The 14,594-nt window shown below is 41.8% G+C and overlaps 1 protein-coding gene across 14 annotated transcripts in view; it reads left to right on the plus strand.

The window, feature by feature from the left end:
- The first annotated feature begins 305 nt into the window (after nucleotides 1-305).
- Nucleotides 306-14,594, plus strand: part of adgrb3 (adhesion G protein-coupled receptor B3) — a 123,098-nt gene continuing 108,809 nt past the window's right edge. For 4 of the 14 annotated variants that reach the window (XM_034608008.1, XM_034608009.1, XM_034608011.1 and 1 more), the window contains exons 1-2: nucleotides 311-1,139; nucleotides 2,843-3,611. In XM_034608008.1, the coding sequence (XP_034463899.1) occupies nucleotides 2,858-3,611 (754 nt within the window). In that variant the 5' untranslated portion in view covers nucleotides 311-1,139; nucleotides 2,843-2,857. Of the gene's footprint in view, nucleotides 1,140-2,842; nucleotides 3,612-14,594 lie in introns of those variants that run through there. The other 10 variants (XM_034608014.1, XM_034608017.1, XM_034608012.1 and 7 more) reach the window with 7 other exon arrangements.

Raw genomic sequence — 14,594 nt, forward strand, 5'->3', positions numbered from 1 at the left:
AGGAGATAGCGTTTCAAGATCATGTCTCTTACCCCCTCAGAACAACAACAAACGAAAAAAAAGTCCATGACATATTCCCGTGTTTGGACATAAACCTGCAGAGGCGAAGCGCGGCGTTGTCTGCGCGCAACTGAGAGGGTCCGGTTCAGGGGGGGGGGGGAAACCCTTTTGACTCGAAATTAAGGGGGAGGCAGTGAGGGAGGAGGGGGAGGTGGGAGAAAGAGGGATGAGAGAGAGAAAGAGATAGAGAGAGAGAGAGAGAGAGAGAGAGAGAGAGAGAGAGAGGGAAAACGGGGAGGGCAGGAGGGGGAGAGAAAGTGGTGGCGGTGCCAGACGCAGCGGCAGTAAGAAAGCGTACGTACGTGCTTTATCTTAGCGGCGGAGTGTGTGACGTGATATTGCAGCCTGGCTCCCGGAGCTGTGCAAGCACCGAGCGAAAAGCGCGTCTATTCCTCCCTCTCTCTCTCTCTCTCTTTCTCTCTCTCTCTCTATCTCCATCTCTCTCTCTCTCTCTGTAACACACCGGCCCCCCAACCTCTCACATCCACCCAGCACGGATCCCTTCTTTTCTCTCTCTCTCTCTCTCTGTTCTCCCCCGTTTTTTTGTCCTCCTCACCCCCTGGAGTGGGGCTGCATATGCGGAGACTATCCGGAGAAAGAAAGGGAAAAAAACAACAACATAGGAGTTTTTGGGAGAAATAAGAGACGTGGAGTGTGTCGATTTTAATTGATGGTAATACTGCAAGAATCGCTGTCTTCTCTCCATCACTCCAAGAATTTCTCTCTCTCTCTCTCTCTCTCTCTCTCTCTCCATCTCTCTCTCTCTCTCTCTCTCTCTCTCTCTCTCCCCCTCTCTCTCCTCCTTGCTCCCTCTCTCCTTCTCGGTGGCTGTCGTGTGTTTGTTGCGCTCCGTTTTGATGGGAAAAACCCAGAAGAGGAGGAAGGAGACAGGGGGGGATATGATCGGGCAGACCGGAGTCTAACGCATTTTTTATTTCCCACCCGCTGAAGCATCTTGTTGCGCCGGACTTCTACTGTCGGGAATGGGGAGTATTGATTCGCTGGAGGGCTGCAGAATTTATTTATAAAGGATGTGGTCAAGTATGTTGGGAAAATAGCCATAGCTTCCGCAGTGTAAGGTAAGATCACCATTATTATTCATGATGATTATTATTGTGATTGCATGGAGCCCCAGTGGAGCCGCCGGGAAATATGCATGTGTCATCTGTGCGTTAAAGTTTACCCTCCTCCTGTCACATATTCGGACCCGTCTGTCCGGCACCGTGGCTCAGATCCGCGTGCACACAGTCTAACGGTGCTTAACACAGGATTCTACCCTTCTTTTTTAAAGAGCTGGTCTCTCTCTCCCTCTCTCTGAAGAGGCAAAAATCACTTTAAAGTGCCGCGCGTCGAGCTGACACCGCATGAGATGCAGCCCGTGTCTCTATATTCAGATTTCCTCTCGAGACGAAATTGCTCTTAGAAGCCGAGGCAATAAAAATCAGCGTCTCCTGACGACCGATTTATCGTCCCCGGAATACTAATTTTCGCTGTATGGGCTGGCTACAGCCGCGCACGGCCGCGATTCCTCTTCTCTCTTCTTTTTTTTTGGCGTAAGGGATGTTGGACTCGTCATATGGATTTATCGCGAATAAAAGCTGATCCCCCCCCCCACGCTGCTTCCACAAATCCTTATGTAACACATACATTATCCTAATGTAGTGTGGCGGCCAGGTTCCTCCATCATTCAAACAAAAAAAGGGAAGAAGTTGGGGACAGTAAGTGTACATTTTTTTTTGCATCCTTTTCTCTGCACTGTCTGCAGCCTGCATGGGATTTTTTTTTGGTGGTGGTGGTGGTGGGGGGGGGGGGGGGGGGGGGGGGGGATTTCAACGCCTACACACACGCATACGCGCACACACTCACTTTGAGACACACACACACGCACGCTCTGCTGTGACACCGCTCACAGCTGCATTGCCTGTAGGATTAAAGCAATCAGGACATCGCATTGCATTCTCCCTCTCTCCCCCCCCCCCTCTCTCTCTTACTCACACACACACACACAAACACACTCGTGCCAGCTCAAGCACACACATGCACGCACGCACACAGACACACACTGGCTCTTTATCAAATTGCATTGTCAAATGTGTCAAGCCCTGAATTTCGGAGACGTGCAGGTCGTGCGGTGGAGCGAACGCGCGCAGGAGGAGGAGAGGAGACATAGTGACCAGGCGGCCGCAGAAACATTCATATTTTTCACAGTGCGTGTTTTCCTCCTGTTGGTGAACTGTCGTGCGAGGAAAACGCTAAATCACGAAGAAAAAAACCGTTGCATTTGACAAGAGAGAGAGAGAGAAACAAGAACCCGGTTACTGCGTAAAATGAGCAGTTGCTCCCCGCAGCGTCACGAGGACCGCACCGACTTGGATCGTACTTTGCCCATTGTGCGTTTTGGTGTCAGATTATTCTAAACAGCATTTGAATACCTCCAGGGACTGTGCCATATCAAACATACCACCCGATAAACAAATGTCTAAATTACTCACATTACTGCACCCCCTCGCCAACACTAAATAAATAAATAGGTAGTGGCTGAAGCGACCACAAGGTGGCAATGTTTGCACAAAGTAAAGTAATGGAGGAGGCAGGATGGGGGGGGGGGGGGGGGGGGGATGCAAAAGACACGTTGCTGAGGTTAATGTGTCTTTTTCACCCATTTTCACGGTAGGACGTGATTAGGAATGTGTGAAGCGCACCAGTCACATCACCTACCATGTTCCCTGTGTCCTCTGCTCTGACATGCCTTTGTGTAATTCTCTCCCATTTCTCCCTGCAGGCCAAATGACATAGGATGAAGGCTGTTCGAAACCTGTTGATTTATATATTTTCCACCTATCTTCTGGTTATGTTTGGATTAACTGGTGCCCAAGATTATTGGTGTTCCACTCTGGTCAAGGGGGTCATTTATGGATCATATTCGGTGACTGAGATGTTTCCTAAGAACTACACAAACTGTACATGGACGCTGGAGAACCCAGACCCAACCAAATACAGCATCTACCTGAAGCTATACAAGCGAGACTTGAGCTGCTCTGAGTATTCCTTGCTTGCTTATCAGTTTGACCATTACTCGCACGAAAAGATCAATGAGTTGCTGAAAGTCAACGAGTCTATAGTGTACCTGTGCGATTCCAAGAATATTTATGTATTTTTGCTGTATGACAAGAATTTTGTCCAACTACGGAGAGTTTTCCCTTATGATTATAACGGATTGACGCCGCAGAAGCTGGATGAGGAGGAGAAGTCCATTGTGGAGTTTCTGGTGTTGAATAAGGCGAGCCCGAGCCAGTTTGGGTGTCAAGTGCTTTGTACATGGCTGGAAAACTGCCTGAAACTAGAGAAAGGGACAGTGGAGACGTGTGGGATCGTGTACACAAAATGCACATGTCCCCAGCATTTAGGCGATGGAGAATCAGAGAGCATGCTCATGCTCAACAACGTGGTTTTACCTTTGAATCCACAAACGGAGGGTTGCCTGTCACCCCAACTACAAGCCGGGCAGGTCTGCAATCTGAGTGCAGAAGTGAAACGACCTCCTAAAGAAGGTAAGTATCCTTTAACCTTCCTATTTCATGCTCCTTTTATGCTGAAATAGATGCAGACTTAATGGACTACTGTAAGCATAGATGGTAATCATGTCGTTCAAATGTGCACGTCAATGACTCCCTTCTCTGCCCTTATTGCATGTTTGAAGTGTGATGGCCCATGAAACAAAGAGCACACATAGATATATAGACTGCAGTTGGCTCAGAAATGTGTCAACTTCAAGAGCAAAGCTGCCAGAGGAGTTGGGTGTAGTAAAGACCACACCAGCACAAACCAAACCACCTAAAGGGGGGGGGGTTGGGGGGGGTGGGGTCTTTCATTTGGTTGGATCCAAAATGCACTATCATTGCTGCAAATTTAAAATGGCTGTTTATTCTCTCTCTCTATGCTCCTCAGCACAGAGTTAAAATGGCTGTGATTCCAAAATGTTAACACATCCATGTCAGTGTCATCCGTACAAAGACCAACAGTGGTCGATATGGACACATCCATCGGTTTTTATTGGCATCTACGTCACATGGAGCGGCAGTGTCAGGTTGGATCCCATTGCTCATGCAATGTGGATACCAATCAAATGTTTAGCTGTCAGTCAAATATGTAGGAACTAATAACTAAACATAGTTAGATTCAGGATTACTGACTAAATGAGCATTATGTGTTCTATATAGGGATGCTACTTATCCATTGTTGCCATAGAGCAATGCAACGTGTTCTTTTTTCTGTGTGTTGGAACTGAGCAATATTAACCATATAGTTGAGAGCTTACAGAAAAAAATGTGGAGTCACTTGCAGCTTTGATTCAAACACTGGTTTAAATCGATACATAAATATCTATACATTCACAGGTAGACAGCTGAAAGAACATTTAATAGTAAGCGGTTTTGATAAGGTCATAATGATCCTGCTCATTAGTGTTACCAGGTAGCAAGGGGAGTTATTGTAGTTAACACATTTCTGCAGCTCTTTGAATTACAAAGGGAGCCCTCCTTGACACGTAGCTGCTCACATTCTAACAGATAGCAGAGAGAATCCCGCAGGAATACGCTACATACTTCAGAGGTGAGGTGCGTTTACCGTGAGACATAAAGGAGGGGTGTTCATCCCGGCACGCTGAACCAAAAATAATGAGTCAACCTTCAGATTTGGGGGGGTGGGGGAAATAATGATAGCAGGAGCTGTCTCCCCCATGGCACTTACCAGAATAACAGTTGCTATAATAGCGCCTCGGAGTATAGGTGGCAGTTTTCTAATCAAGAAGAACAGGTGAGCATCGACTGCAGCAGTTCAGCTCTTTGGTCGACTCACGCTAAATGCTGCTACGTTCTAAATCCTATTTCTAGGCCTATTTTTGAACCCCACTAATAAACAGAAATATCAGACCTAGATTCTACTACGCCCTTGGATCTTTTTGAATGCTTTCGTAAGAGTTACTCTTGCTCCAAATTTCCACGATTAATTAAATGGCTAGCCTCCATCAAGTTGGATGATAGAGCCCTCAAGCAATTAATATATACAGTTTCTGATGCAAATCCCAACTACAACTCACTCTGCAGTCAAGCAGCATGTGCGGTCACCTCAGAAAGTATGACTCAGCTGTCTGTTTTTTTTTTTTCTCCAGATAATTTAATCATTTGGCGAATCTCATGTTCAGATCACAAAAATAACCAGGGAGAATTATGCTTATTTTCACAGAAAATTCTCTGCTCCAAAACAACATTTGACATTTTTCTATCAGCATGTTAATAACAGCTTAAGAGCACAGCTTATTTTTTTTTCCCCCTCTCAGAAGATTTTCCACAAGCTTCTATTTATAGTGTTGGGTGATGGGAGGTTTGAATAATCCGTTTTCATCTGGATAACGGGGAGATCACCACTGGGTTTTAAAAGAGCACTGCGTCTCCTGTGGCATCGTGGTGACAGACTGGGTGTTCCTGATGAAGAATAAAGCATTACAAACAGTGGACAAGGGCTCCATTTGATAAAATGGCTTGTCTTTGATCTTCTCAGTTCCTGGTAGAGGATGGCTTCAGAGCACATCAAAGGGAAGCAGTGCTGGAGGTTGTATACTCCAGCCGTAGCACTGAAATGCCCAACCAGTGTTTCACACAGACAGAGGAAAGCAGCGTTATTAAGGTTAAAGCTCTTAACTGTTTAAGGTGATTATGCAGACAATGGATTCCTAACATTCCTTGATACTGGGGTATTGTGGAAATCACAGTGACAAAATGAAATCCCAAGCAGATGTAGCAGTAGGGTGACTCATTTCTGCAGTTTAATGTTTGTTTTTTTTACAACATTTTCACATTTCATGAATAGGAGTAGTAAAAGGATGGAAGCACAATGCTGCAGTGGCACTCACACAGAGACAAGTCTCTGTCTTTTTTCTTCTTTTTCTTGTGTGTTCACATGGATTCCTCTCTCATCCCAAACATGCGAGTCAAGTAGACTGTTTACGCTGAGCTGCCCACAGGTGAATGAGCAGTGACTGCATAGCTCTGACGTCCTGGTGACGTGCCCTGGGTGTTTTCTTGCTGTCGATCCAATTAAATCCCTGATCCAACTGGTGCTGTGCTGAGTTCTGGAGCAGAAAATCAAAAAATCTGAAGTCAAAAGCAGACAATCTTTTTACAGAGTCTCTATACTGTCCTAAATTTGAATCTCCCAGGGGCATATTTTTCGTTTTTGAAAAGATGAGTCAAGCTCATAAAGAGGCATTCAGTTGCCAAAAAGGAAGCAGAACCAGATATTTTAGTGCATGTTCTCTCACAGCTTTCTGCCCTTTCCGTGTCCAATCCTGTGCAGATGCTGATGTTTACATGTCTACAAGCTTAGAATCCTCAACTTGTACGGTTCAAAACATCCACAAATTGCACTTGGCTCTTGGAAGTAAACACCATGAGGCATTGTCTTGCTTTGTGGCCTAGTCTCCTAGTCTGCCCTTGGCTAAGGAAGTGTCTCGTTCTTTGTCTCGTTTGGTTGGAACTTGCCAGTTTTCAAGGATCAGGGTCAAGGGGTCTCATTGTTTGAGAGGAATGTGCTTTGTTGCATGTCCTCCAAAGTGTACATTGATAATGCCTTGTACAGCAATGATAATTTCAAGAGACCCACTAAAGAATCTCGGGTATTTAATTTTGTCAAATATTCCAGTTTATATATCTGCATCTAGCTCTACCATCTCTTTCTTCTTTTCACTGACTTCCAGGTAAAAGTAGAAAAATAAGTCAAATGTGGCAGTGACAGTACGATGCCTTCTGGAGATTAGGGTTTATAATTTGTTTTAAACCCGATAAGGCCACAAAAGAGCTGAAGCCGATAAGAATGTAAAATATTCAAATAAATATTATATGAGTTCACAAAGCGGGCCTCCAAACTCATTGTTAGTACAAGAAGTGGCTTAGTAATGACATCACAGATTTGAGTCCCGATCCTTTTGTTTTTCAGTCCAGAGAGGATTGCTCACACTTATGCACATTGATTTGACTCGTATATGCACCATGCAATATGTATGCAATATATTAATTCTTCATGGATTCTGTAGCTTTGTTTAACACGGATGATTAAAGCCAACCACCACAGATCTGACACAGAGGGATAGACATGTCACATTTCTTTGTTGCAGTATGTTCATGTTATCTAAGAAACATATCCACTTAAAGACTAATTGCAGATGCTAATCTGTGCGGACGCCTATGATCACTACGTTTTTTTGACAATGCAGACCATGTGCCATGTGGAAAATGGCAATAGGATTTTATTGGCAAATGTGTGTGAAGCGTTCTAATGCACCGTCACCTGCCAAAGTCCTGAGCACTGCAGCAGCTCAGCCTTGCTGCCTCACACAGTGAGGCCTTTTATTCACTTTGGATCTCAGTCAAGTCACTCAGTAGTCACACTGCATTATGCTCACCCCCATTGTTCAGTACACTTGGAGGCCATTTTAGTTCCAATTCAGTGAAGGAGAGAGCTCAGCTCAACAGCACAGAATCTGTTTGTTTTATCAGAGACATGCAGTGTTTGTCTTTAGCTGTATTAAATGTCTTAAATATCCCATGTCCCAGTTTCCCCTCAAATCCTGAGCTAAATACCTAAAAGAATTCTAGCCTGCTGTAAACACTGTCTCCAGGTTCAGCTCTTGGATGTTTAAAAAAAGTATTTGAGTGATGCTCTCTATGAACATTCTTCTGTATTAAACCTCTGGGGGCAGCTGTGGAAATGCTTAAGAAGGTTGTTAGGGGATGACAAGGTCAACACAAAAAGCATGATACACTGAGGGACTCTGAAAAATCGGCATGAAAGCATCAGCCATCTTCTTTGTCCATGAACTGCATGTTAAAATTTGCCTATTCAAAAAAAAAGACAGGGTGGTGCAGGGTGTGAAACCATTAAGTTTTGGGTTGGTTCCAGTCGTGTTTTGGGAAAAATGTAGGTGACAGAAATAAGAAAATAGGTTTTAATATTTTACCAAAACGGATCTGGAGGGAGTGAGCAGGTCTTTTCTTTGCATGGCTGAGATATACATATCTAAACTGGATATTCTCCAAATGGCCCAGGCCAACGTTTCCAGATATAAAAAATTCACGAGGCTCTGAGGTGACACTTAAGTCGTTTTTTACTCAGTGATACACAGTAAAACCCCAAAACTGTTGCTATGTTTAAAGTTCTGCTTGAGCCACTCACACTGTCACACGTGGATGCAAATGGGACATAATTTTGTGCCATAGTTGAATCTTTCAGTTAATTTGCAGAGCTCAATGAGAAAATGCTGATGTCATGTATTTTTATGTATCACAGCAACATCTGAATCAAAACGTGACAAACGTGACAATTGTGTGAATGCTTGTGGATGTTGCCAGGCAACTGTCAATCAAAGCTGATCCCACTCAAACCTCAATTCTGAATGTGGCTCATGTAGTCATGAATATTTAAATATATATATATATATTGAATATATAAATATATAACCAATCCTCGGTTTCTCCTTCAGCTTGTACAACGTTTTTAGAACAGCTGGAACAGGAAGAGACCTTGGAAGCAAGGTTTTCTTATTTGGCATCTTAAAATAAGCACATGTAGTTTTTTTTTGTTGCAGTAATTCCATTAAAATACTATTTCCACGGCTCTAGTGACACTGCATGTGTTGACAGTTGCCTTGTATGATAACATAATGGTGCAATGTGAGAATGTGGTTTTGTTTTGTGACTTGAAGTCTATTGATGGACAAATAACTAAAACTGAAAATAATTCTGGGTATTTTGTTCAATCTCATCTGTAAACTATAATTAGATTTTTACTCGATTATCATTAATCATCAATCCAATGAAGTGGCCCACGAAGAATTGATTCACAGCGGGCCTAGCCGCGATGCTAACAACGATAACCTGGCAGTGGGGTGGATGTAGATGAGCTGCTCATTTGACATGGATTTGCGATCTCAGTCTTGAGGCTATGTTTCAACAGTGTGACAATCGGAAGTCAAAGTGATAACTCTCCACAGACCCGGACTGTGTGCTGCGAACTGGCTGCAAGTAAATTAAAGTCTTGTGTTGTCACAGCTCAGCTGCAGACGCGATGCTATGGAAACCAGAGTTCAATTTAGAAAAGTGTGGTCTTGAGATATGGTTTTTAGAGCATCTAGGAAAGCAGTGCACAGTGTGAGAAACAGACATTTCAGAAAAGACAGCATGGATAATTTGAAATCTAAAATGTTTGCTGCGTAAATGCAAAAACATGATGCTGTGACTTAAACTACCTCCAAATAATAAAAAATAATAATTTGATGATTCACTTGAAAATGAATAGATTAAGAGTGCTTTTGTATTGTGACCTAAATGTACTTATAAGTTAATTTACTGATATATAATTTGTCGATTAAACTGATTCATTAAGATTAATACATATCTATGATCTAATAGATGCAAAGCCTGTTAAAAGGAAAGAAATGTGGTCGCTCATGAAACAAAGGAACCATATTCTCAAGACGGCTCTCAGTAGGAAGGTAGAAGATGAGAGCTGCTTATTTAAAAACACTGAGAAATAGAGTTGTGATCATGTTCATGAATGCAAAAGCAACATATTCCATTGATGTTATAATTGAAACAAAAGAGAAATGCCAAAGAAGACAGAATGGCAGAATTTGAAGAACTGTACAGGGAAATCTACGACCATTAATAAAACAAAAGAGCTAAATTTAGGAGATATGACTCATGTTCCAAGTAGAGACGCTGGAGTATTTCATACTTATTTCTCTAACTCCATAAAGACTATAACTCAGAATTTCTGTATATCATATTATTCTCTAAGTCATTTATAGTGATGCTCCCATTCTGACTTTAAAAAAAAGGGACAAGTAAATATGAAAATTTCCTCTTAACTGTCACAAGACCAATGGAAGTCTATGGGATGGTCACTGTATTCATCAAAATCCATAAGGGTGCATTCAGTCTTTCTGTTTCAAAAATTGTTAATTGGTCCATTAATGAAGGAGAGTTTCATTAGTGTTTCACAAGTGCTTGGGAAACTGCGATAATTTAATTACACCAATGTTCAAATCAGGCGACCACATGGTCATCAGTAATTAGCGACCCATCAGTATCCTTCCAGCACTTTCAAAAACTCCCCCCCAAAAATGGATCTCTCAATTAAAAAAAAGATAATATCACATTTAAATGTTTTTTTATCAATGTGTCTGGGACTGCAGATAAAATTTAGATTAGTCACATTTACAAGATAGATACAAGTGCTCATGTTAATTAATGTGCATTGTCTCTTTTTAAATAGAATCAACTTAATATTGAACTGTTGTAGTTGGTAGGAACTGTTGGGAATTATCACCAGTATCAATAGATCATATTTTATAAGCTTTTTTTCTTTATTTAGTAATATATTAATAACTAATTAGTGCAGGCAGAGTTATTTATCGTATATGGAATAAATGTAGTGGAATAAAAAGTAATGTGAAATGTAGATACTCATTTAAAGTACTTACAATTTTAACTTAAAGAATCAGTGTGTAGAATTTAGTGATATCTAGTGGTAAGGTTGCATGTTGCAGCTGAATACCCCTCACCTCACCCTCCCCTTCCAAACATGGAATAGAACCTGTGGGAGCCTTCAGTTGTCATAAAAACTCAAAAGGTGATTAGTTTGGCCAGTTTGGGCTACTGTTAAAAAACATGGCGTCCTCCGTAGAGAAGACCCGCTCCTGATGTAAATATAAAGTACTTAAATATAAATCACACACTAGTGAAAACACCACAAGGATTATTTTATATTCAATTTCTGCCAATGGATCCCTTCCACCAAAATCTTACTTACTTGAGTAGTGTACTTGAGTTTATGTACTTAGTTACAGTTACAGCCTCAAACCCACATTTCTTAAATGAGTACATCAACCAAGGGACAATCACTCCTGCAGTGTCATGAAGGTGACATGTGCACCTTCTTAACTTAATAGCCAACACTAAACATAATTGCAATAAAAAGTCACGGGCAACACTTAATGTCAATAATGTCATATTATGGTAATCAGCGGTATGGTTTATGTAATGTAATATCTAATTCTCTGATGTGAGGCAGCCGCTCCTCAAGTCCTCAGAACCGTAGCTCTATCCCCCCCACACGGCAGAACCCTGCACGAGTGACGAGGAAGAGCACGATTTATTATCACGCCTATCCCACCTGTACGCATGATTCCCGTTATGAAGTTCTTGCAGCGGTAGATTTGTGTGCCTGCGCGTCCACAGCTGCACCAGCGCTCCCACAACTCCTCATAAATTCTTCTTGAAACGCCACAGATATGCCTGTTTAGCATTCAATCGCTCATTCAGCGCTCTCAGCTTTGCCCATTAAACGAAAATAACACAAAGCAACAAATCTTAACCACCAGCGTGTTGTTGTTGTTGTGGAAAAATGTTGAGCCGAGGCTGGATTGATACTCTTGTCTCAAGGATACTGCAAAGTAAAATAGGATGTTACAAGGTGAGAGTTAGCCTTTCTGTACCTTAGTTAGTTATCAGATTAATTTATTGCGCTTAAGCTTCTATCACTTTGGGTGATCCCTATGCATATTTTTAAATAATAGCAATATGTACAAGAAATACATAGTTTTTCCTTTAAAAGGCTGAACTGTAGGAAACATTCAATCAATGTGTGAAAGGTTTTGGGTCCTGATAAAGATCTCTTTTCTCCTTTTTTCCACTGCAGAGGAATTGTACCACGTCTCATCATGTTGAGAGACGCTGGTGCTGCATCAGTTTTGCCGTAGTGCGTGCACGGCAGAAGCTGATGCTGTTCTTTGTCAAAGGCTGCGCTTGCTTCATCACCACAACAGCAGTACACACTTATCACGAGACCTTTCCATTTGTAATTGCACGTCTTACTTTGACATCACAGCATCCAGTCCCTATTTTGCAATTTATGAGTGAAAGATAAGTGGGACCTTATAAATCAAAGCAAAAGCCATTGTCTGTCTGTCCCCGTCTCTGTAGATGAAGAAGACTGTCTCATCTTCTTATTATACAAATTACATCTGTTCAATGGCTTCAAATGCATAATTCAATCCAAACAATCATTTCTGATTCCCTGCATATTAAAAAAAAATGCCCCTGCCGTCTCACGCCGGAGAAAAGGGGGGGCACACCGCGAGCTTGTTTCCAATATACCCAACTAGAACAGAGTGTGACACCGAAAGGTTTGTGGTATCTCTTCTTCACAGCAGAATGGAGCAATTCAGCTCACTGCAAAAAAAAAAACAAAATTGGACAACAATTGTGATTCTCATATGACAAATCCATTTAGAATATAAAAATCCTTCAGAGCGGGCCTCAGCCAGTGCGTTATTCATCCTTCTGAGGGAACATGAGCAACAATCACGAGTCTGTTAGCGCTCTGCCCCACAGTTCTGAAGCGAGGGCAGATCTTTGAAGCTCTTTGTGTGGATAAATGTCTCCAACATTTTCTTTTTTTCTAAATAAGCTAAAAAAAAAAAAAAAATCATATTCTAACTTTTGTGTGGGCTGATTCGATGTTGTAAATTATTATCAAGCCTTTGTCGTGCGGTGCCAGATATGGTAATGCAAAATTATGTGCTGCTTTCTGCCCCTCAGTTGCATGTTCCTGCATTTCAACCCAGTTAGATTCGGCCTGTCACCGGACGGCTATTTCAGCAGCGGCATTTGCATAAACATCCGCCCACCAAAACCCCGGCAAATGAATCTGTCACTCAGAGACACTATCTGTGTGGTTAAAGTGGAGGCAAATCCATCGTTTTCTGTCGCTGCTCTCGCTGGCACTCCCTCTGCAGGGTATAGCAAGTGTCCTCATGGAGCTGTAATGGACGCTGCCTTTAAACTTACATGCTATGATCTAGGGCAGCACACACACGCTTACATAATCAGTGTCATGTAACAATATCAGGTTGTGCACTCATCCCGTTCATTCAACATTTACGACTCAAGTCGAGGAATTGAAATCGTATTCTTTATTGTGGGATTAATTAAAGACCTGATAGCATTACAGCTGCGTACAGTAGTAGTAGTAGTATCTGTGAATAAAAGGCTGTCGGACCTCAGGTGCTGACGACCGCTCTGTGAAGCATTCACTCTGAAATGCACTTTTACGGTCAAGGGCATGAGTTTAAGGCGAATACTATTGTCTGTGATCCCAGATTGTCCAATTTACAACCATAGACCTTTGTCCTAATGCTCGAAATAAGAAAATCCAGACTGATTTGTCAGGATAAGGAAAATCGAGCTTGAACTTGTGACTTTTTTCACTCTGTTATAGACTCCTGAACCTATCTGAACACACATAACCAAGGGCGAGGTCTTTCTTCTTGCTTTTGCTTATTAAAAAAGAAACTCCAGTGTCGCTCATAAAACAGTAAAAAGACAAAGAGCAAAGAGACTTATTTAAAAGTAATTAGGATTTTTAAAGAATCATGAACATCCTTTTGTAAACAAGCCGTCACTTTGATGTGAAACAGCACAACTGGAGACAAATGGTCGCGAATGCCCTGCGCTCTGTTGAAAATGAAAACAGTAGTGTGAATACAAAATACCGGAACAACATAATGTGTGCAGGACAAACAAGTACAATAAAAGTCGTTCATGTGATCGTGTCAGGGTTCAGACGAAAAAGCGTTTTGTCAGACAAAGGATGCATCAGAGTTCAATTCAACAAATTTCTCAGAAGGACAAGATTGTGTTTTGTTGTGTGCGACTGCAATAACAACAGTATTTAGGCTTAATGGTGAATGGTTCAGCTACAACCATACAGTGTCATCCATAGAGAAAACATACAAATCCGAATCCATGAATCAAAAAAGGCTTACAACACAACAATTGTAAATAAATTATATCATGGGAATATAAAACATAAATAATGTAATATTAATAAAAAATAAAACACCACAGTGATAGTATTTTTGCATTGATCACTGATCTGCCCTGATCATCCTTTACCATATCACAGTGACATGAAAACATTTGTCTTATTCGTCTCATTGATCCTGTGGTTTTTTGTTGTTTGTGGTTTTGCAGGATTAAACAACACAGTCCCAAATCTATCCACTGCATTGCATATATAAGAGTGCCTGCCCTCTTCTTTCCCCGTACTAAAATGGATAATTGTATACTGAGAAATTTTGAAAAAAAAAAGGGTCTTTTGAGTGGAAGCACTAAGGCTTGACAGATGCATGATGGGATATTTCAGTAACTTGGCTACCATGTGCGAAGACAGCTGACATTTGCTTGCACTCCCTGCATGTTTCCATGGAGCGCAATTAAAACTCGGCTCCTCTCACTGTAAGGCAAAGTGTTACGTAACGTCGAACGAGATTAAAAAAATTACCACTCTGCAACAGTTCTCCGTCCTACATAGCACAGAGAGATAGTCCAGCCTAAATAATAATAATGCCGATAATAATATGAAGAAAAGATAAAGTATATGTAAGCGATGGATAAGCCAGATATGGATAAAACATT

The sequence above is a fragment of the Hippoglossus hippoglossus genome, chromosome 15 (genome assembly GCF_009819705.1).
Source record: "Hippoglossus hippoglossus isolate fHipHip1 chromosome 15, fHipHip1.pri, whole genome shotgun sequence".
In the NCBI taxonomy this organism is placed as follows: Eukaryota; Metazoa; Chordata; class Actinopteri; order Pleuronectiformes; family Pleuronectidae; genus Hippoglossus; species Hippoglossus hippoglossus.